The sequence below is a fragment of the Neofelis nebulosa genome, chromosome 3 (genome assembly GCF_028018385.1).
Source record: "Neofelis nebulosa isolate mNeoNeb1 chromosome 3, mNeoNeb1.pri, whole genome shotgun sequence".
NCBI lineage: Eukaryota > Metazoa > Chordata > Mammalia > Carnivora > Felidae > Neofelis > Neofelis nebulosa.
The window spans coordinates 205170064-205192952 of NC_080784.1; the positions used below are offsets into that span (position 1 = coordinate 205170064).

At 50.2% G+C, this 22889-nt stretch overlaps 1 protein-coding gene across 3 annotated transcripts in view; it reads right to left on the reverse strand.

Annotated features, from left to right (window-relative positions):
• Positions 1 to 22889, reverse strand: part of HTT (huntingtin) — a 151034-nt gene that overhangs the window by 44934 nt on the left and 83211 nt on the right. For all 3 annotated transcript variants that reach the window (XM_058719605.1, XM_058719606.1, XM_058719607.1), the window contains 5 exons: positions 22148 to 22284; positions 20517 to 20633; positions 16581 to 16703; positions 16054 to 16289; positions 14810 to 14952 (listed from right to left, as the gene is read on the reverse strand). In XM_058719605.1, coding sequence (XP_058575588.1) covers positions 14810 to 14952; positions 16054 to 16289; positions 16581 to 16703; positions 20517 to 20633; positions 22148 to 22284 — 756 coding nt within the window. The remainder of the gene's footprint in view (positions 1 to 14809; positions 14953 to 16053; positions 16290 to 16580; positions 16704 to 20516; positions 20634 to 22147; positions 22285 to 22889) is intronic.

Consider the following 22889-nt stretch of genomic DNA (forward strand, 5'->3'; position numbering starts at 1 on the left):
AAAATAAAAAAATTTAAAAATAAATAAACAGGTGAGACCACACCAAACCGAAAGCTTCTGCACAGCAAACGACCAACAAAATGAAAAGGCAACCTACAGAATTGAAGAAAATATGTGCAAACAACACATCTCGCGAGAGGCTAATGTCCAAAAAATATAAGGGACTAATACAACTCAATAGCAGACAACCGAAGAATCTGGTTAATAAGTGGGCAAGAGGCATTTTTTCCCTAGACACACAGACGGCCAACAGGCGCATGAGGAGACGCTCCACGTCCGCCACGGTCAGGGAAACGGCAATCAAACCCACTACGAGCTCGCGCCTCCCCCCTGCTAGGATGGCTGCTACCAAAAAGGCAAGCGTTGGCGAGGATGTGGACAAAGGGGAGCCCTCGTGCAAACTGCTGCAGCCGCTGTGGAAAACAGCACAGATGTTCCTCCAGAAACTAAAAATAAAATTGCCACGCGGTCCAGCGATCCCACCTCTGAGCATTTATCTGAAGGAAACAAAACCGCTATCTCGGAGGTACCTGCATCCCCACATTTACTGCAGTGTTACAACACCCAAGACGTGGAAACGACACCAGCATCCGTCAAGAGATGAAGGAGTAAAGAAGGTGTGGTATACATACACAGTGGTCATGAAAAAAGGAGATCCTGTCATTTGTGACAACATGGACGGATCCTGAGGGCGTTATGCTAAATGAATGAAATAAGACAGACTGGGGCTCCCGGGGGGCTCGGTCGGTTGAGCACCTGACTCTGGATTTCGGCTCAGGTCACGATCCCAGGGTCATGGGATCAAGCCCTGCGTTAGGCTCCACGTTGAGTGTGGAGACTGCTTGGGATATTCTCTCTCTCGCTCTCTCTGCCCCTCCCCCACTCGTGCTCGCTCTAAAATAGAAACAAATAAAATACAATGAAATAAGTCACAAATAAAGACTAAAACCACATGATCTCACTTACGTGTGGAATCTGAAATACCGAACTCAGATGCCAAGAACAGACTGGTAGCTGCCAGAGGCAGGGGTGAGGGTGGGAGAATCGGGCGAAGAGGGTCAAAAGCACAAATCCCCGTTATTCACCCCAAGCTGTAACGTACCACATGGGATTCTAGATAACACTGCCGTGTGGTGGACTTAAAAGTCGCTAAGAAAGCACATCTTAGGAAAATAAAGTGCGTAACTGCGTGAAGTGATGGACGGTGCCAGAACTCCCCGCGGCCATCACGCCACAGCGTCCTCGCACATCTAGTCAGTGCGCTGTACCCGTCAGCAGGAAAGTGTTACGAAGTCGCTTCCATCTCGGGAACGCTGGCGTGGGAGGAGACAGAAGCCAGGAACACGTACAATTAAGAGGCTGGAAAGAAAGCGTCATGAAGGAAGGCGGGTGGCGGGGGATCCGTCCCGCAGACCTAGGAGGAGCACACGAGGCCTCTGCGCAGATGCCCCTGGTCACACGGCTACAAGTGGAGAAACCAGAGTGCGAGAAGTGCGACGTTTACTGTGAAAAGCCGTGAAGTGAGTAGAGAGAGAGGACAGGGGAGGAAGCCACAGAACAAAGAAGGGGTCGGTTTGTATTTTGGTTCTTCTGTTTTTATTTTTTTTACGTTTATTTATTTTTTTGAGAGACACAGAGCCCGAGTGGGGGAGGGGCAGAGAGAGAAGGAGACAGGGAAGCCGAAGCAGGCTCCAGGCTCCGAGCTGTCCGCACAGAGCCTGATGTGGGGCTCGAACTCCTGAACCGTGAGATCATGGCCTGAGCCGAAATCAGACGCTCAACCGACTGAGCCCCCCAGGTGCCCCAGGGTCGGTCTGTTTTTAGCCAGAGGCGCGGTTCTCAGCACAGCCACAGGCAAGAGGAAAAGACAACATGTGTGTTACTGCATGCTGCACGACGGGGACGGGCGAACGTGTGCGCGAGACTCGGGACACACAAGGGGCAGGAGTGAGAGGAGCAGAGGGAAGAGGAGATGGGAGGAAGGGACTGCAGGGCTGTGTCTCTTTGTCCGGAGATGAGCCGACCCGAGGGGAGGGTGGGACACACATGCACTGGTAAAAGCTCTAGAAAGCCCCCTGGTCTGTCTGGAGCCCTTGGCAGGTGGCCGATGGGGCTGCTGGTCCTGCCGTGACGCCCACCTCTGATGTTTGTCACCTGGGAAATGCCTGGTTTCCCTCTCCGTCAGGTGGCAGCCTGCGCCCCGAGGCCTGTCTCCCCTCCGGGAAGCAGTCCCCCACCGGGGCGAGCAAGCCCCTGTAAAGGGTGGGGGCTGCTAAGAGCTGTACCAGAGAAACACAGGAAAAAGGATGCAGCTCGCTTCCAGCCTAAGGCAGTCTTGTCTACCTTCCCTCTGCGCTTCCTCAGCCAGCAAGGCCAGGGTGCTGACCCTCACGAAGGTCAGGGGCCCGGGCTCCGGTCTCCACAGGGAGAAGAGCCCCCAGGGAGCAGGAACACCATCCTGCACGGGCACACAGACGAGAACGGCCCTCTGCCGTGTGAGCCATGGAAATGCTGCTTGCTTGTTACAGCAGCTATGTGACCTCCACACAAGAGGAGTGCGAGTACCTGACCCGGGTTAGAAGATGCCCTGGGTGGGGCCTCCCTCCCCAGTCCCTAGCAGCGACCACTGGCAGAGACAGAGGGAAAGAAGGCCGGGCCCAGGGCACAATGTCCCGCGTGGCCGGGGGGGCAAGGGAAGCCAGGTGGGCCTGAGGACCCGGGAGAAGGGCCAGGGCCTGGGGCCCGGCGACAGTGACAAAGGACTGAAGGGCACCCTGAGGCAGGAGGGCAGACAGAGGCTGTGCACAGAGCAGACCCCCCCTTGTCCTGTCCTCTCGGAACTGAAAGAGAGGTCTGTCCAGGAGCACTGCAGGCAGGGCTGGGGCAGGTGGGAGAAGCGGGCTTGGGAGGCAGGGGCTCCGCATTATTGGACCCCGAGGGTGGCGGGAAGTGCTATCAGCAACCCAGACAGCGCGGTGTAAGACAGAGGACAAAGGACCAGAAAAAATGAATGGGTTTTCCTTCTGGGTTTTACCATATGACCTTTCGGAGCCTCAACTCTCTCATCAGTAAAAAGGGGGATCTCACAGAGCCGCTCTAAGGACTGATGGGGCACCGCCTGTGAAAGGCAGCACCACCCCACCCGCACACACCGTCGTCCCGGCAGGGCGGCCATCCGCAGGCCTTGACACCGGCCCGAGTGAATCTGGATCAACGTCCATCTTGTTACTGCAGGAGGAACCATGTTCTCCCTCTTCCAGTGTTCCTGCGTGCAGTGGAACACTGACCCTTCCAGAAGCACCAAGAGGGAGCTCTGCCAGCCTTCCTGCTCCGCCCACAAGGAGGGAAGCGAGCACGCGGTGCTCGCCTTCTGCCGGCCCCGGCCCTGCTTCCAGGAGGGTCTCTCAGCTGCTGCTGCCCTTGGCAGAGTGGGCATCTGGACCAGACTGTGGTGCGGAAGGGCACGCGATGTGGACTTGAATCCAACACAGTAAGCAGCTTGGACTTACTGTGGCCACAGGCCAGAGGGCTTCAACCCAGCCGCACCAGCAACACAGCGACGTCACTCTCAGCCTGTGCCTTGTGTTCTAGCACCTGCTTCTAACTGGCTCATCTCGGCAGAGAGGACAGGGTGTTAGATACCCAGGTTTGTAGAAGGAGGCCAAGTGTATTTCTTGGCTATGTGTTAAAGTTGGTTTGAATATGAAACAGGCAAACTATTTTGGGATTCTTATCCCCTTCTCTAAGGGACCGGAGTAAGACAAAACCAGAGGTCAAGGCCATTATTCAGACTAGTTCCCATTTTGAGAAATAATACCTGAAATGGACAGATTTGAAGGTCTCAATTTTTAGTGGTGGAGTGGAAGTCACTGCCTTTGTTTAATCAAAACATAAATAAAAATTACCAACTTTCTATGTGAAGTGCACCTTATTTATATAAAAGTGCAAGATTATTTATTTAAACTTCATCTCAGAACCAATGAAATACGGTGATTCTGTCCCCCAGTATCTTTAAAAGAAACGCAAAGTAAAACAGATGGAGACAGAAATTTATATACACACAGACACCTTATTCGCAAATACTGAACCAACGAACAGCATCCAAGACAAGGCGGGAAAGTCCACGTGCCCGGCACCGAGTCCGAAGCTCTTCAGTAGAACACGTCGCGCCGCGCCCCGCGCCCCGCCCCCCGCCGCCCCAACACCCTGTCCTGATACAGCGGCCACTAGCCACATGGGGCTGTTCTAACTTAAGTCAATTAAACTTAAATAAAATTAAAAACAGCTCCTTAATCACACTAGCCACATTTCAAGTGCCCAAAAGCCACAAATGGCTGGAGGCAACTGTATCAGTGCAGACGGAATGTTCCCACGATGCAGGAAGCTCTACTGGACGGCCCCGCGGTGGACTGCTGAGGAAAGGAAGAGCGGGAAGGGAGAGCGGTGAGCTGGCATACACCTGGAATGGCACAGAACTCCACGTGACGTGCGGAACACAGGACGGGTCACTCTTACCCCAAGAGGGTTAGAAAGTAGCATTCGGAGATGAACTGCTGTCCTTCTGGTATCAGACCCAAACCAATCGGTGGCCAAATATCAAAATGACCAACATACTCAAAATAACCTATTCTTCATGTGGCATAATTATTTTCTTGACTTTAAACTATTACAGTGCGTCAGTGAAGCATAAATCAAAAGATCTTCAAAACAAAAATTCTTTCAACGTTAGTAACGAGGAGGGTTTGAAACTCGAGTCCGCTGGATAATTGAATCCTGGCCGTGCCTCTGTCTGAGGGCAACAGCAATTAAATGAAGCAGCCATGAAGACGCCGCCTTCTCCGCGACCCCGGCCCCCGCCTGCCTCCCCAGTGCCGCTGTGACCCTCACCCCTGCGCTCCCAGCGGTCTTCGGGCCTTAGCCGAACAGAGCCTCTCGGAGACCCCATCCTCCCTCCTCACACCAGCTTCGCCTACCGCCGCACTACCCGCGTCCCTCCCCGGAAACAGCCAGACTTGTGCTTCTCTGTGTACTGTCCTTCCCACTGCCCTGTGAAAGCCACGCTGGCCTAGCTGACCGCCACGCACCCAGAGCGCAGCCTGGCCGGGCGGACTGGGCGCATCCCTGCCAAATGAAGGAAGGCTGAGAACGACAGCCATCTCTTGCTGTGAGGTATGTACTTGACACGCGTTTTAACTTGTACTAAAGCAGCACGTGCGCGACGTAAAACTCCAGTAACAGAGAGGGGCTCTGACCGTACGAGCGCCCTGCCCCGTCCTCTTCAGGCAACTACTTGCGTCTCCTGTCTCTAGCTCTCACGGTTGCCTCCAATATTCCACTCGACACGCTATATTGCTTGTGGCAGACCAACGACTGTGTGTCCGTGCCTCTGGCCTTCCCGTTAGGAAGTAACCCTCGCTCCCTCTCGATGAACGCCGTCCTATCTGTCACCTGCCCACGTTGGCCAGAGCGCCGGGGGCTCACGCACACTCACAGGACTCGTGCCAGGGCTGAAACCACAGGCGGCCAGGGGCTCTCCTTCCGGCCACGAGGAAGAAGCCCACCAGATGACAGAGGCAACACAGAAATCAGAGTCGAAGCGTGAAATAACTCAACGAGGCAAGAGAATTAGAACGCCCGAGGTGCTCGTTCCTAAAGACAACAGTGACCCCTGTACTTGCAGGAGCTCAAGCCAGTAACTCCTTTTCTTACTCTACTGTAGGAAAGAGTCCTGCCCCGGCAACTGAAACTGCCGATTAGTGGAGTCATGCTGAGTAGTGGTTACAGACTCTCTCCTATGAGAGATGAGATGTAGGTCACTCATGCTGTCTGTCAGTTTAAGTCATTAAGTTTTTAGTTCCCTTGCCTCCATGGCCTCTATTTTTTGTTGTGTCAACTGTGTAATTTTTTTAAATGTTCACTTATTTTTGAGAAACAGAGAGAGAGAGACAGAATGAGTGGGGAAGGGGCAGAGAGAGGAAGAGAGAGAATCCCAAGCAGGTTCCATGCTGCCAGCACAAAGCCCAATGCAGGGCTCGAACTCACAAACCGTGAGATCATGACCTGAACCTACACCAAGAGTCAGATGCTCAAATGACTGTGGCACCCAGGCTCCCCTTGTTGTGTGGTAGGGTCCCCTCCCTAAGCAAAGAGAAAACACCTCAAGACAACCTGACTAGACATGTACATGACAACATCCTTTACGACCTTGTAACATGAGACCAGCTAATCAGACTACATGTTTATGTGTGACCATATATGGAAAACAAAGAAGTAAAAAAATATATATATACATAAAAAACTACATCATGCAGTGTTCGGGGCTCAGTTCTTTGGATACGAACCTAACTGAGCGGTGCCGGCAGGAATAAAGTTGCTTCCTGGAAAGAAAAGCCTCGGTGTCACAACTCTCTGTGTGAGAATCCGGCTACATTACTTGGGGGCTCGTCTGGGATTCGGAGATGGTGCTTTTCCACCTCCTTTGCCACCGGGGACGCGAACCTTGGGGCACCAGGAGAGGAGCCCTTGCCAGGCGCCAGCGGACCGCTTGATCCACAGCAGACTAGCCCTCCCAGCGCACCAGGGCGAGGACCCCACGTGCACCAACGGAACCCGTGAGGCCCAGGAACCAGCTCAGGGAGACTGAAGCGGGTTGGAGTCGCCGTGTGACTGTGTGTGGGGACTTGTCTCTCGTTCATTCCCTGGGTCAATGACTGTGACAATCAGAGCCAACTGTCTCTGGATATTCTACCTCAGAACGGGGACTGTAAGGAATATTCCCAAGCAGCTGCCAAAACTCCTTTCGCTTCGGGGAAATTCCCCATCTTCTCCGGACTGACACGCACTGCCTAATCCCACTGGTGGAGAACAAAACAGAAGAATCCTAGAGTCTGTCCCTGTCTGAGCTGACAAGAATTAAAACTGGGAATTCTCTTTCTCTGCCTTCTGCTGGCACCTCCTCTCTTCTGCCTCCCCCCGCCACCCAACCGCTCCACCTGGGGGTCGGCCTGCAGAACTGGCTGCTTGAGCATCATCAGCCCCTCCTCCCACGCCAGAGGTCGGGAGCGGAAGACCACGGAAGCCAGAGTTCCCCACTGGTGCCCCAGGCAAAAACAGACAGTGGGGAACAAATTGATTAACTCTTAAATGGACACAGATGGAACATATTTGGCATTTAAGTGGATTTAAGTTTGTTGGTTTACAATAGACATATCTTTAGAGTTATCAGCATTAAATACACAAAACTTTTTCCTTCCTAAGGTTTTCTAAAGGTCAAATAATCTGCCATCTCTGTTGCAATTTGTCAGCAAAAAGGTGACTTAAAATGATGGTTAATTTTGTCTGTCTCAAAGTTTTCACGGGTAAATGTTAAGATAGCTTTCAAAGTCTTTGGTAACCTAAAACGTTAAAGTTTTGCTTCCATGATACATTAAGATTAAATTAATTACATATCTCACGAGATAAGAGGCTAAAGCACTAATGACTAGATGCAGGTTTGTGCTTCTGACTTGTTGCAGAGAAAACTAAGGACATTTGGATCTGTGGGAAAACATCCTTTATGCTTAGTGGATTCATAAGTTTGCCATCTAAAAAATTCTGATATAACAAGAGTTCACAACCGATTACTAGTTTTCACTGGAGACTAAGGTTTCTAAGAGTTAAAAATCTGCTAAATGTAGTTAAAACTGATAAAAACAAGAAAAGCCAACTCTGTATGTGAAAAAGTAGGAGATACAGAGGCGCCTGGGTGGCTCAGTCAGTTAAGCATCTGACTTCGGCGCAGGTCATGATCTCACAGTCCGTGAGTTCGAGCCCCGCATCGGGCTCTGTGCTGACAGCTCGGAGCCTGGAGCCTGCTTCAGATTCTGCGTCTCCCTCTCTCTGACCCTCCCCCGTTCATGCTCTTTCTCTGTCTCAAAAATAAATAAATATTTTAAAAAATTAAAAAAAAAAAGTAGAAGATATAAAAAAAGTTATAAAAAATAAAAAAAAATATTTTTGTTACAGGTAAGAGAAAGCAATTTTGTCCTAAATGAGACTGGTTATTTGGAGAAGAACGGCTAGGGACAAAATCTAATACAAAGAAAAGTCGTAGAAGGTTTGTGAAGGGAAATCTTTAAAAAGAAATTTTATGTGTGGCCAAGACGGACTCAGGTTAAAATAAAAGGATTTTAAAAGTACGCTGGGTTAAGATTAAAATTCCCCCTCCTTTGATCCAGAAGCTGAGAAGGTGATGGCAGTACCCTCGGTGCCGGCCTCCAAATCTTCCACATTTGTGCTGTTCCTGTTCAGCAGAGGATTGGGTGCCTCTGCCACCTCCCTAGGAGGGAGGGAGGATGTATGAAGGGCTTTCACTAAGATACATGGGAGCCATTTTACCTGGCCCACTGTATGCCAAAGAGGGATGTCCACATAGCTGAAACCTATTTATGTCGGTATTGTTGAGAAAGGCAAGGAAATAGGCCTGGACTGTGGCCCTTTAACCCCCTGCCTCAACAGCCAATAATCAATATGTAAGTTACCGCTGGGCCAAAATAAAACTAGCGCATCCTACGAGAACCATGAGAAGTCTTGCTCGGTCACAGTCCTTACCCCCAAGGTCCTGCAGGCGGGAAACGGAGGGGTAAGGAAAAACCAGGGAAGACCAAGCCAGCTCTCAGACCTGGGGTCAAGCATGGGTTAAGAATGACTACTCCCGGCACCTCGCAAGATCGATAGGGCTTCTGGCTGCCAGTCGCATAGCCAGCCAAAACATGGGGCCAGGAGATGAGGTTTCTCTGGCCAGCTGTAGAAAACTGAGATGAGGGACAACTTTCTTCCTTTTTCCTATAGGTGGGTAATTCCCCAACCAAGGCATTACTAAGCAACGTAAGGTGGATCCTAGTTTACTGGCAACCCTTTCTAAAGTCCAGCAATCAGGAGGGGACACAATTAAGGGCCCCTTACCTGTATCCAAAACAGACCTACACAAGGAGGGAGGGAAGTCTCCCACCTCAACCTCCTCCTCCTCCTCGGATCCTCAATTTCTTTATATATGTATATAAAAAAATACAATTCTGCTCCCTGCTACCCACCTTATCCAGGACCTCCCCGTAATGTAACAGCCACGTTTCCCCTACAAAGAGCTAGAATGCCAGAAGAAAAAACCTTTACATTACAAGGTTTTAGACAGATAACAGGAGATCCAGGTAAATTTTCTGATCGGATAAGCATATAAAGACTTTTCAAAATATTACGTTTGTTTTTGAGTTGACCTAGAAAGATATAATGCTTTTGTTAAATCAGACCCTTAATGAGATGGATGTTTTGAAAAAAAGTTAAGGAAATCTAAGATTTAGCCCTTAAGTGATGCTAACATTAGCCAGTATTTTGCAAACACAAAATGAGAGCCCGATGGCCTTCTTGGAGAGGTTGAGGGAGGCTCTCACTAAATATATGGCTATCTCCCCTGACACCTGTAAGGCTGAGATGATTTTAAAGGACAAATTTGTCACTCAATCAGCCCTAGATATTCAGAAAAAATGCAAAAATTGGCTGTTGGCCTTGAAGGGACCCTGGAGGAGCTCTTACAAGCTGCCAAGCGGATATATTACAACCAAGATCAAGAGAAAAATAAGAATAAAAAATAAAACAAGACAAACAAACAAAAACAGAAAAGGAGGCTTAAAAAAAAAACTCTGAGGCCTTAGTTGTGGCCTAACGTACTATGTCAGACCGGACATCCCGAGGTCCTGGTACCAAGTGCCATTTATATGGCCATTTGGAGCACTAAAATGAGAATGTCCTCCGAGGGGACAACCAAAATGAAAATCCCATAAGCCACGCCCCTTATGTGGAGACAATCACTGGAAATCTGAATGCCCTCGGGGACCTCTCTCTGTGAGGGCTCAGATAACCAATGTCCCTGGGAGGGACTGACCGGGGCCTGGGGATCTTCATGGTGGCTCCCCAAAACCAACTGTCCATCAGAAACCCAGAGCCTCAGGTAACTCTAAATATAGAAAGAAAACTGTTTGATTTCCTTCTTGACACCAGGACTACCTTTTCTGTCGTCCTTTCCACTCCAGGCCAACCATCCAAACACAGCAGGACAATTAGAGGCTTCTCCAGAAAACTTCTAACTAAATTTTTCTCTCAGTACCTGGGGGGTATATGGGGAAACTTGATTTTTTCTCATTCTTTCCTGATAACGCCAGAGAGCCTTGCTCCCTTGCTAGAAAGAGACATTATAACTAAATTAGAGACTATGGTGCTACCAACTCCAGGACAGATAAACAATTAGGTGAGTTGTGGAAATTACTGGATATTGTAGGTTGTAGATACCAGGGTTCAGGAAAACAGTTTGCCGGCTATATCAACGAGTAAGGGAGACTCAATCCCACCTACTCCCCCCTCCAAAAAAACTGGGGTCTGACTCCTAGACACTCTCTCCGGCCCTTGGGATGGTTACAAACGGAGCAGGGCAATCACTATTACCAAGCTCACCGAGCTAAAAGATGATTAAAACACAGCATCAGGCCTTTCATTTAGGGAGGGACAAAACTTATCAAATGGCCCAAAGGAGGTTTACTGAAAAAAATCTGTCAAGGACAGTTCTGCAAATGGTATCAGCCTGTGAAGTGTGGCTTAGAAACAATCCTTTCAACCACAAACTTGCTCTCCCAGGCAGTCAAGGAACTGGAGGCCATCCAGGAAAGACTAACAATTAGGTTTCATTCCTATGCCAAGGTCAAAGCAATTCCAACATCTGTTGGTATGGATTGATACTTTTACTAATGAGTAAAGACCTTCCTCTGCAAGACAAGAAAGACACAAAAAGTAATAAAAGTTCTGTTTTCTAGAGTAATACCCAGGTTTGGCTTGCCTAAACTTTTGCAAATTAATAATGGTAAATGGCTGCTTTGACTCTTTCTTTGGTAGAACTCCTGGCTCTTAAAAAGTTTTATACCTCGGGCGCCTGGGTGGCGCAGTCGGTTAAGCGTCCGACTTCAGCCAGGTCACGATCTCGCGGTCCGTGAGTTCGAGCCCCGCGTCAGGCTCTGGGCCGATGGCTCGGAGCCTGGAGCCTGTTTCCGATTCTGTGTCTCCCTCTCTCTCTGCCCCTCCCCCGTTCATGCTCTGTCTCTCTCTGTCCCAAAAATAAATAAAAAACGTTGGAAAAAAAAAATTAAAAAAAAAAAAAAAAAAGTTTTATACCTCAAAATAAAGCAGACTGTCTGCTTATACTCAGCAAAACTTTAAATAAGTCCTCACAAGCATTAGATGCTTAAAAAAAATTTTTTTTTAATTAAATTAGGACCAAACTCTTGGAAATACAGCCACCATTGATTACTTTTACTGCGCTCCTGCTTCTCTATCACCTAGGTTATGAACGATTCCCTGACATACGTTGTTTACAAAGTCAGGGTCTCTCCTAGATTGTTTGACAGGTTTGAAAACTGTAGACGTTATCTTAAGATGCCATCTTGTTGGTCAGTATAATCTTTACCCTGGGTTTTCCTCTTTGTGTCTGCTAGTGTTTATGCCGCCTCATGCCTGCCAGCCTTCCTGTGAGACCATGCTGTGGGCCACTGAACTGACCCTTGGGTAGACTCTAACTGCTGTACCCCTACACTGTCCCTTACCAGCTTGAAGAAGCCAGAGTGGTCACCGACCCTGCTCTCTAACAGCAGTTACAGGCGCTGTTCCAGCGGAGAAATAAATAGGGAAAGGGTTAACGTTAGGCAGGGAGAGAGAAGGGACCTTCAGGAAGGCAGACTGCAGCTGCAGGCGGGAGGCTGAAGGAGCAGATGGGGTTCTCCCCTTATGAAATCCTGTATGGGCACCCTCCCCCATTATCAAGGGCATCAGGGGGCATCTAAATGAGATAGACAATCTAACCGTAAGACAACAGATGTGGACCATTGGCTCTACCCTAACCACCTTACACCATCGGGTCGGGGAGCGATTACCTGTGAGCTGACCGCAGACGCTCACCCCTTTAAGCCAGGAGATACAATATGGATAAAGGAGTGGAAGGGCCAACCCCTAAAATCCCTCTGGAGGGTCCCGTTCACTGCCATTGTGTCCGCCCCTACTGCAGTAAAGGTAGCTGACGTGGGCCCCTGGATTCACTACAGCAGAGTGAAGCCAGCGTCTCGAAACTGGGAACGCCTTCCTGATCCATCAGTGCTATGCAAGCCGACCATACGGAAGGAGCAGTCGGCAACTCCAGAGCCTCCGGGAGACTGCGGCCCTGCTTCAGCCACTCCAAGAGCTGACTGATCTACGCACGGCGGAAGCCTGAGGAATCGACGGTCCGATGCAACAACAGACTGTCCTTCTTTTCTGCGTGTTTCCTTGCTGCGAGGCACGGCCACGCCTTGTTTCTCACCAGTACTGAGATTCTTGTTCTACTCGCTGCCGCCGAAGTGGCTGCAGAAGCCCCAGCTGGCTGGAAACGTGGGGAGAGGTTTCTGTTAACACTCGCCGTCCTTTTGTGGACAGGGTACCGACACGGGAAAACAATGGTGATAAGAGACTAGAAAATCAGGTCCCCACAAACCTTATAGTAAAACAAAATATCCCAGTCCTACTACCGGGGTTTGGCTTCTCAAAAGCTCAATTATTGGAAAAAAACTGTCTTGCCTAGTGGGAAAAAAGTTCATCGTCATCTCTGTTAAAAACCTAACATGCCTCGGCCAAAGATTTTATAATTCAACTGCCCAAAAAAACTCAATGGTGGGGGACCCCAGATCACCTTGAACCAGATCCCCACCCCTTATCTAACTTCTCTCATCTCCGAGAGGCCGGAGACCATGTCAACGCAGCCATCAAATGGCGGGTCCAGGTGGACTACACTAGATACGTGGAAGGACAGCCTACATAGTACTTCCCTCAGGCTGGTCAGGGTCATGTGTGCTGGAAACTCTTCGTCCATCTTTCTTCCTGCTCCCACCTACCAGAGGGAGACATCAGGGAGTCCAAGTGCACGGCAACAGGGAAACAAAGGAAGCGGCGTGCCTTACACCTTGACAACCAGAAAAATGATGGCCTCCTGAGCCTATAATCCAATATCATGGCCCTGCCACCTGGGCAGAAGATGCGTCCTGGGGCTACCACGCTCCCATTTACATGCTAAACCGCATAATCAGACTACAAGCAGTTAACCAATAAAACCGCCAGAGCTCTAAACTTACTTGCCGAACAAGAAACCAAAATGGGCCATGCTATCAAAATCGCTTGGTCTTAGATTACCTGCTTCCTTCTGAGAAAAAAGTCTGTAAAACGTTTAACCTAAGCAACCGCCGCCTACACGTAGATAATGAGAAAAAAGTCATAAAAGAAATCACAAATCAAATAAAAAGGATTGCTCGTGTCCCTGCCCAGACCTGGAATGGTTAAAACCCCAGGGAGTTATTTGGAGAATGGTTTCCAACTTTCAGGGGATTCAGAACTCTCATAGAAATTATCCTCCTAATTCTGAGAGGTTGCTTAAGCCTACCCTGCTTAGCTCCCCTGGTTGTACGGTCTGCCTCCAGTCTCATTGAGGCCATAATTTAAAAAAAAAAAAAAAAAAAAAAAAAAAAAGACGGCCACTCGTGTTAACGATGTTATGAAAATATAAACCTCCAAACCAAGATGATGCTCTTTGACCCAAAATAGAGGGATCCAGGCACCAAAGGGGGGAATACGGTAGGGCCCCTCCCTAAAGAAAGAAAAAAGACCTCAAGGCAACCTGACTATACGCCTACGTGACCAACATCCCTCACGACCTTGTAACATGAGACCGCTTAATCAGACCACATGTTTATGTGTTACCACATATGGGAGATAAAGAAGTAAAAAATATATAAAAAACTATGCCACGTGGCATTCGGGACTCAATTCTTTGGGTGCAAACTCAACTGAGCGGTGCCAGCAGGAATGAAGTTGCTTCCTGAAGAAAAAAAAAAAAAAAGCCTCACTGTCACGACTCTGCGAGAATCCTGCTACAGTTGGGTCAACTTTAGACATGACTGTATAACCCCAACAATGTGAGAGGAGATTAGTGACCCTTCCATCCCTCCACCTCGTCCTTCCACTCCCAAATTACGTTAGTTTCCCTTTTATTTTTCTCAGAAATAAAAACATTTTCATTCTGTTCTGAAACTACAGTTAAGTAAGTTTTCAATGTTTTACTCATACATTGACTATAAAACTGAAAACTGAGAAAAACCAATTTGACGATAAATTTCATATTAAAAAAAAACAAACCTGAAAACTGAAACAGCATTTATGTTATGATTGATGACGTGACTATAGTCCCCAACAAGGCCAAGAAACCTAAAAGGATGACATTTCTTTTTATAGGTCCTGGTCATGTTACTTATGTTTCCTAGAGATCACAATTGCCTCTTGTTTTCCCTGCTAAGAGAAGAAAGACATGGCGGTACCCTGTAACTCGAGTGTTCCAGCTTCCCACTCATTCAATCTAAATCAAGGCATCCTTCGTGAAAACACCCATTCTCTCTTGGAGCACGCTGACTGTCCTACTATGGATCGGCTGCTTCCTCTGCAAACTGCATGGCTGCCATCTTGTGACTTCTCTCTTGGGGTCATTGTCCTTTTTACTTCACAATCGTACATAAAGGTACAAAAAGATCTCGGGCCTCCAAGTTTTTAAAAGAGGAGGAAGCCCTCTGGTTTATTTTTTTCACCAACCAAACACCTTCCAGTGCACAGTGAGCAGGGCAGAGCTTGCACCGGGCAGCCAAGTTCCTGCCCCCGAGAGTGCCCGGCGCAGGACAGGGACCGCACAGATGCTCTGCGAAGGTCGGTCTGAGGCACCTACCAGACTTGAAGATGTGGATGAGACACATCAGCAGAGTGCCCAGTTCTTGGCAGTAGAAAGTATGTTGCTGTTCACTCATTTCCACTTTGAGCTGCTTTGTAACAATATCCTCCAAAAGAATGCCAACTAGTTGTAGTAGAAATCTTCAAAGAAAGGGGAAAATGTGATGGTGAATTAGGTGACTGTTACAGGGCACTTACGTGACATCCAGTAGACATGGGGGGGGGGGGGTGGTAAAGACAGAAGTGAAGTGAACAAAGTAACATTTAGTACCATCCCTTTGGATTAAGTCACCTTCCCTCTCTGCACATCACCTTCCTCATTTATGAGATGGCAGTACCCATATACAACTTCAGGACTGTTAGGATAAAATGACGTGCAGTGTTTCTTTAAAGCTTTGCAAACCAGAAAGTATCACAGAAATAGAAGCCGGCAACCTGCTGTAGCAATTTAACGTTTCATCCATTTTAGCCACCTGCTTAAACGTAGCAGAGGGAGCCACAGGCCACCTGGTTGAACCTGCAACCAAGTGGGTGTCGAGCGGGTTTACTGGATTTACCTCCGCAAACGCACCGGCATCTCCGCCGACGACCAGTGAAGGGGCAGCTAAATGGATGTTACGAGGACCTGCCTCGAAGGAGCACGTCAGCACAAACCACGCTCACTGGACGTCTTGCCAGCTCTACCTTACTGAGCACCCGCAATCCAGAAAAAGTGGACACACGCTTATCTAGATAACATGCGTTACTGGCCCTGACTTGTGATCACTGCCCTCAAGGAGGTTCCAAATAATCTGTGAGGGTAGACACGATGCCACAAGTACAACAAGGGGAGTACGTGGGACGGTCACGCTGCCAGGAAGGAGGATTTTATGACTGTGTTTAGAATGGCCAACACACGAGAATAAAAAGGAGACTGACTTTCAGTGGGTCTTCTTAGCTTTTTAAATTCTCTTCAGGCAACACCCACCCTCACTGCCAGCACAGGGGGCAGGCGGGCCCTCAGTGCCCACCGCCATGGTGAGCCACAGTGTGGTCTTTAACGAGGACATGAGACGGGATGGGACCGAGATGCGGGAGAGACATGGACCCAGGGCCACAGATGAGGCACAAGGGCCAGAGCAAGCACACCCACACAGACCTCTTTACCCCACTCGCAGCGCTGAAGTGAGACCAGGAGTGACCGAAGACTTATGGATGGGCCATAGGCCGCGGGCTGGTTAAAGGCACAGACAGAGAGCATACCTTGAAAATGTTTCTTCCGGCAAGCTCTTCATTTGTCTCCCTTCACTGTGTTCTTCTGGTGTCGAAGTACTGTCCCCCTCTCTTAGCCTATTAATTATTGGACAGGAGATTAAATATGGAGAGAAAGAGAGCTCCTGAATACGAGAAAGAACAATGTCTTCAGTTGACTGGGAAATGAGAACCCTCAAAATGGCTAGGATTCCAGATATCCACAGCTGAACAGTGCTCACAGGTGCCTAAAAGAAAGAAAATAAGTTATAAAGGAAAAAGAAAATTACATTTTTCCTAATTGCCAGTTTCATGAATTAAAATCACCCCTGTTTACCATTCTATCAATAAAGCTAATAAATTATCATTAGTTCCAAAGTGCGGTCCCAGATAAGAGCATCAACACCATCTGGGAACCTGTTTAAAATGCAAATTCTTGGCCCCGCCACGGCCCCACAGGGCCCGCAGGCAGCTGACGAACCACCGTGCCACACGGTGACGAATGAATCTAAGACGCCGTCACGACGCGGGCTACTCACCATTGTGTCTGGAGTGACGAACATACTCCGTAAAAGCATGTCCACGGGACGGAGGGAGGAAGGGGCCAGAATCTCAAATAAAGTATTTAACACGCCAAGGGCTTCGTGAGAATCAATGTGCATCTGTTGCAATCAAACATCACAAAAGTTTTCCCGTAAGCCAACAAAAATGTTAACATTTCTAGTTCAAGTTAGGTACCTCAAGGTCAAATGCCCTTACCACCCCTGCACTTACATACATCCTCACGTTAGACGTGAAGCAAGCAAACAGCTTTTAGAACACTGCAGCTGCTGAAGTTTTTTCACAAGGGCAACCTTTTCATTTAGGTCTTTATTACATAAACAACGTACATTTTCTGTAAACATTCAAAGATTTAAAAGTATGGAAAAGCCGGCCAGAACTGCACCACTCTGGGACAATCCCCGCCCGCGTTCTGGGACGAGTCTCCAGTGCGGCTCTCTGTGCACACGTCATTTAGCGAAGTGGGGTGTCACACACGCTCTCTTTCCTTCTTTGCTTTACCTGCACCTCATCCCTACTCGGCCAGCTGTAACGAACTTTAACAAGCTGGTGTACAGTTAACTTTTGAACAACACAGGGGTCAAACGCACCCACCCCCAACACTGTTGAAAATTCGTGTGTAACTTCCGACTCCCCCAAAACTTAACTACTAACAGCCTGCTGCTGACCAGAAGGCTGGCCAATAACAAAAACAGTTGAGTGGCACGTACTGTATACACGTATTACATGTGGTATTCTCACAATACAGTAAGATAAGACAAAATGTTATTAGGAAAACCACAAGGAAGACGAAACACATCTACAGTATTGTCCTGTATTCAGAGAAACACATCCGTGTGGAAGTGGACCTGGGCAGCTCAAATCCGTGCTGTCCAGGGGTCAACTGTACGTACTTCTCTTTAACTTCCCCCATGTTCCTACGATCACGTATCCACACACACCTAGAGATCTTTAAGTGGTTTTGAAAAATCATGTTATAAATGTCTCGGCTTTTTCCCCTTAAAATCGTAACGGAAAACTCCCGAGGCAACAGGTTTTAAAATCTAACATTTTTAACGGATGCAAAATATTCCAAGCTAAGGTTCTACCAAAACGTGTTCAACCGCTGCCTTCCTAATGCTCATCACGAAGAGCGTGTCTAGACCCAGTAAACATGGCTGCAGACACGCGCTGTTCTCACATGCCCCCCCCCCCCCCCCCCGGTAGGGAGACCATCCTGAGAGCTTCTGCAACCCCCATTCCTTCCACCAGGCCTGCACCTGCTGCCAGCTCCTTCTCTTCTGGGTCCTCAGGAGGAGTGCGCTGGGCCCACACCAGGCGACCCCAGTGTGCCCTGTGAGGGGCACTCCCCCTCCGCTTTCACCCCCAGTGAGGCCCAGGCCCAGGCCCTGACCCCTCCTTCCGCCTCTGGCTGCCACCCCACATCTATTCCTTCTCAGCCTCTTCCCCGTGCCTCTCCACCAACACCCCTGAGCCACGCTTCTGCGCCCTCCACCCCTGCCAACTGCTCCCCAGTGGCTTCCAGCCTGCCAAATGCAGGGTCAGCTCCCAGCTCATTTGCTGGGCCTATGAGCAGCCCAAAGCTGACCCCTCTCTTCTCCACAAAATGCCTTCCTTCCTTGGTTTTAACAATGCCAACCCCCACCCTGCCCACGCTTCCTTCCCCACCTCCTCCACGGACTCGCCCTCACCTCTCTGGCCCCTAAGCTCAGAGCTTGGCCTTCTCCTCCCCATCTGCACGGGTCCCATGGTGATCTCTTCCCATCCTGACGTTCACCTCCTGGCCAGTTCCATCTGGACAGCTGCAGACTCGGACGCCCAAATGCCTACCACAGCCTCCCCTGGTGCTTCCTGGGTATGCCGGCTGCACACACCCAGACCAGGATCTCCTCTCCTCCTCACCTCCCCGACGTGCCTCCCTCCTCACATCGACACAGAAGCTGCAAAGCTCACTGCTTCTGCTTCACCCTGTGTCCAGCAGGTGGCTACTGCTCGCCACGCCATTCGCCCTCCTGGGGCACGCCACCTCCGTGCCATAGGCGGGTCCCCCTGCTCTGCCCTCACGCCCGCCCTGAGGCTGCCTCAGCTCTCAAATCACACCAGGCCACTCGTTTGTACCAAACCCTCTACAGGCCTCCCCAAGCCCCCCACGCTGGCCGGAGAGGCCCACCCAACCCCCAGACCCTTGCTGCCTTCCCTGCTCCACACGAACACTCTGTTCCACCCGTATGGTCTCTCCACGTTCTTTTTTTTTTTTTTTTTTTTTAATTTTTTTTCAACGTTTTTAATTTATTTTTGGGACAGAGAGAGACAGAGCATGAACGGGGGAGGGGCAGAGAGAGAGGGAGACACAGAATCGGAAACAGGCTCCGGGCTCCGAGCCGTCAGCCCAGAGCCCGACGCGGGGCTCGAACTCACGGACCGCGAGATCGTGACCTGAGCTGAAGTCGGACGCTCAACCGACTGCGCCACCCAGGCGCCCCATCTCCACGTTCTTTGAACCTATTGGGCAGCCTCCCACCTCAGGGTCTTCACTGATGGTGAGCCTAAAAAGCTCTAACCCGGTCAAGTTTATACAAACTTAGCAGCGCAGCCCCGCCCTGACACACCCACCTCTCCTCGGCTTTCCCTACAGTCCCTGCCGTCATCTGGTTTTACGCACGACTAATCTACTTCCTGATGTCTGTCACCTCCATCTCCAGCCAATAAAACTGTCACTCCAAGAGGGCAGGCTTTTCACGGGCGTGGCTCACGTCTACGTCTGCCGTGGGGACCGGACCGAGGGATGCCCTGCACGACTTCCGCAGGGAAGGTGCACCTGTGCTCGGCCACCAGGCGGGCGCTCGGCAGTGTCTCACGGACGTGCTCGCATGCGGTTCCATGGTGGACGTTTACCAGGCGTCCCACCTTCAACCTCCACCTTCCTTAGATGGTGCACATGGCGAGTAAGAGACCGGAAGAAAGTTTCTGGAGTGCTATTCTAAAAATATAGATCCACAGGCATGGAATCCAGGACCACGTTAAAACACCCAATTCATTAAAACTGCCATCAGTCAGTGCCATCGGAAGCCAAGACTCCCTCCCTCTGACTGGCCTCAGCATGCCAGGATGACAGGCCCACTAGGAAACGAGAACGGGGCCAAAGCTCTGAAGACCGTAACTACTGCCACAGCGTGTCTACACATCTGCACCAACCGCCAGGAGCCAGGAACACCGCACGTTACCCGGACTACCTGCTTCCCTGGCGGAGATAGTCAAGGTGAACAAACAGGTGTCTGCTGACTGCATCCAGAGCTCTGCCGACAGCCGCCGTCTCCTGGAGGGCGTCGGCACGCTCCCCTGCCGCCCCCGGAGGCACCCCAGCACCCCGCTTACAAAGGGCGCAGGGCAGCCCGCCCTCTGATGCCTGGTGGCAGCCATGGCTCAGAAGCTGTGCGACGGGCGGCCTCCATCCCGTACAGCACAGCCAGATCATCTTTCCACTTCCATCGTGGAAATAACTGACCGCATCGTTTGACCGCAGAAATTCTGCTTAAACGATGGACCGCTGGCTAAACTGTTTTATGAGCGATAAGGAAAACCAAACACTCGAAGGTCAGTGAGTAGAATGAGGGAGGCAGCACCACCGGACAGGAAAGGACACGGCTCTGGGGTCAGACCGGCACAGCCCCGGCCCTGGGCACGCTCCAGCTGTGCACCCCTGGGCGGGCTGGAAAACAGCTCTGAGCCTCAGGCTCCACCCTTGTGAAGCAGGAGACAAAGGCAACCGGAGGAGGTCACTGAGAATAAACGAAAATCCCTGCCCTGAGACGGGCACTGATAAGGATCGCCAGCCGAACGCGTTTTGATCCAATGAAATAAATGCCAGTCACCAGCGCTGCCGCTTACAAACGTGACGCGGACGGGGCACAAACCTGCTGCTTGGCCAACATCGGGAGGATGACGTCGGCGATCTGCCGGGACAGCCGCTTCCACTTGTCCTCGCTCTCCTTGTGGCATTGCTGCAGGACCAGGATGAACATCTCCAGCACCTGCGGGGTGCAGGCGGGTCAGACTCCAGGGTGCAAAGACACGTGAGGCCCAGGGAGGGCCTGCTGCCCCCGACGCGGCCCCGGCCCGGGGACACACGACACGAGGGACACCGAAAGAAGGCGCAAGGGGCCCAGTTCAGCTGCACGCTCGTTGGAGTCACCCACCATCGCGGTACTCCTGCGCTTCTACGGAACTTACGAGACTTCACCACCAGAGAAAAGGCACAAAAAGAGAACAAAACTTATATAAACTTTTGGAGAAACACAAGCACAGCCTTGATTAAGCTTTTCTACAGATGCCTCGTGACTTCTGTGTCCGTTAGTTTCAACTTGGCGCTCTTTAGGAAGGGAATCTCCTACCGAGTAGTGCTTGCCTTCAGAAGAGTTATCCACATCATAACTGGTCGAGCACCAGTTCTGAGCAGAGACATCTAAAAGCCTGTTTTTGTAAATACAGTTTTATCGGCACACAGCCGCACACTTCGTGACCGCACCGGCTGGGACGTCGTCCACAGCAGCTGAAGTGAGGTGTTTCAGTCGACAACACTGAAAATACCTGTCACCTGCTTGTTTACAGAAAGCGCCTGTCACCCTGGTCTACACAAGCGCCATGAAGAGAGGTGCGCCCACTGAGGCCCACTCTCCATAGAGCCGGCCCCGACCGCCCCTCCACGGCTGCCTCTCCACTCAAGGGGCCCGGCAGCCCTTCTCCCCCAAGAGGGGAGTGTGCACTCCGTGCGGCCCCTCCTCAGCAAGGCTACCCGACCCTCTGTCCTCTCAAAAGGCGGAAAAGCTCCCCGAGCACGTGTGGCTGACGGGCCACTCCCCAGGCCTCCCTCCAACCCATCGTGCTTGGTGCTTTACATCGTAATCACGGGATTTCAGTCAACATTACAGAGAGTCACCGAGATGAGAATGCACGGAAGAAAGTGCTTCCGTGAGAGAAGCTTATGACTTTCAGATTCAGAGACCAATAGCCTGACAAAAATTCTGAAGGCCAGGCAAGCTAAGAGCGGGGTCACGGGAGAGGCCAGACCTCTGCACTCAGGCCGCCCCGAACGGCCTGAAATTCCTGCTCCACCTTAAGGAAAACTAAACCACAACCAGCACAGAGGAAAAGACCCTGGCCTTACCTACATCGACACGTGGTAAAGAGATGTACAAATAAAGTCTTCACGTTATCTCAGATGCGATATTTTTAAAATCATTTTTTAGAATTCTATCATTTCGGTCAATGTCAGGTAACTGATTCTTGGTCATTTTGGAAAACAGGGTTTCCAACATATTTACTCCCTTGAATGACCCCGTGACTGTCAGCCAGGTGGCAGGTGACCTCCCCGAGTGGCTGTACGGCTTTGAATACCAAGTCCCAGCAAGCCTACCCCTCTCTGGCATCTCCCCAGCCCCAGAGCCCAGGGTGGCACGAAGGAACACCCACTAATTGGCGGACAGTGGGCCACAGGACATTTCCTGCTGCGTCTGCGGTGCCAGTGAGTGCCCCACGCCCCCCTTACCTGATGGTACTGGATGAGTCTCAGCAGCATGGACACCACCACTTCTTTCTGGGTTTCAAGCTCTTTTCCTGCATCGGCTTTATTGGCTCCTCTCAGTACGAACAGGTCATGGACTATCGGCTGTAAAGCCGGTATGGCTGTGGGCACAAACAGGCAGGCTCAGGAGGCATCACGTGACGTTTACACTTGCAGACAGAGCTCGACGCCTCCAAAACGTGTCCAAAACACAAGAAAACCCTAGGGTGCCTGGGTGGCTCAGTCAGTTAAGCATCTGACTTCGGCTCGGGTCGGGATCTCATGATTCACGGGTTCAAGCCCTACGTCAAGCTTTGTGCCGACGGCTCGGAGCCTGGAGCCCGCTTCGGATTCTGTGTCTCCCCCTCTCTCTGCCCCTCCCCTGCTTGTGCTCTGTCTCCTTCTCTCTCAAAAATAAATAAAACATTAATAACTTTTTTCAATTCAATAAATAAAGAAAACCCTAATCCATACGTGGCTTACGATAAAGGATAAATCCAGCTTATCAACGAGTGCTATGAATTATCAGTATACCATCATGGAGGCCATAGCTCTTCCTTGAACACTTACTGATGATTTTGTGAAATCTTAAAAAAAATACACCTAGGCTTTCCGTGATGTAACATCAGATCTGACAAAAAGAATCACAAATTCAAAAGTCAAATTCAAACTAAAATCTTCAAACTAACTCAAATATCAACATCCTATTCTAATGCTTCGTCTACCT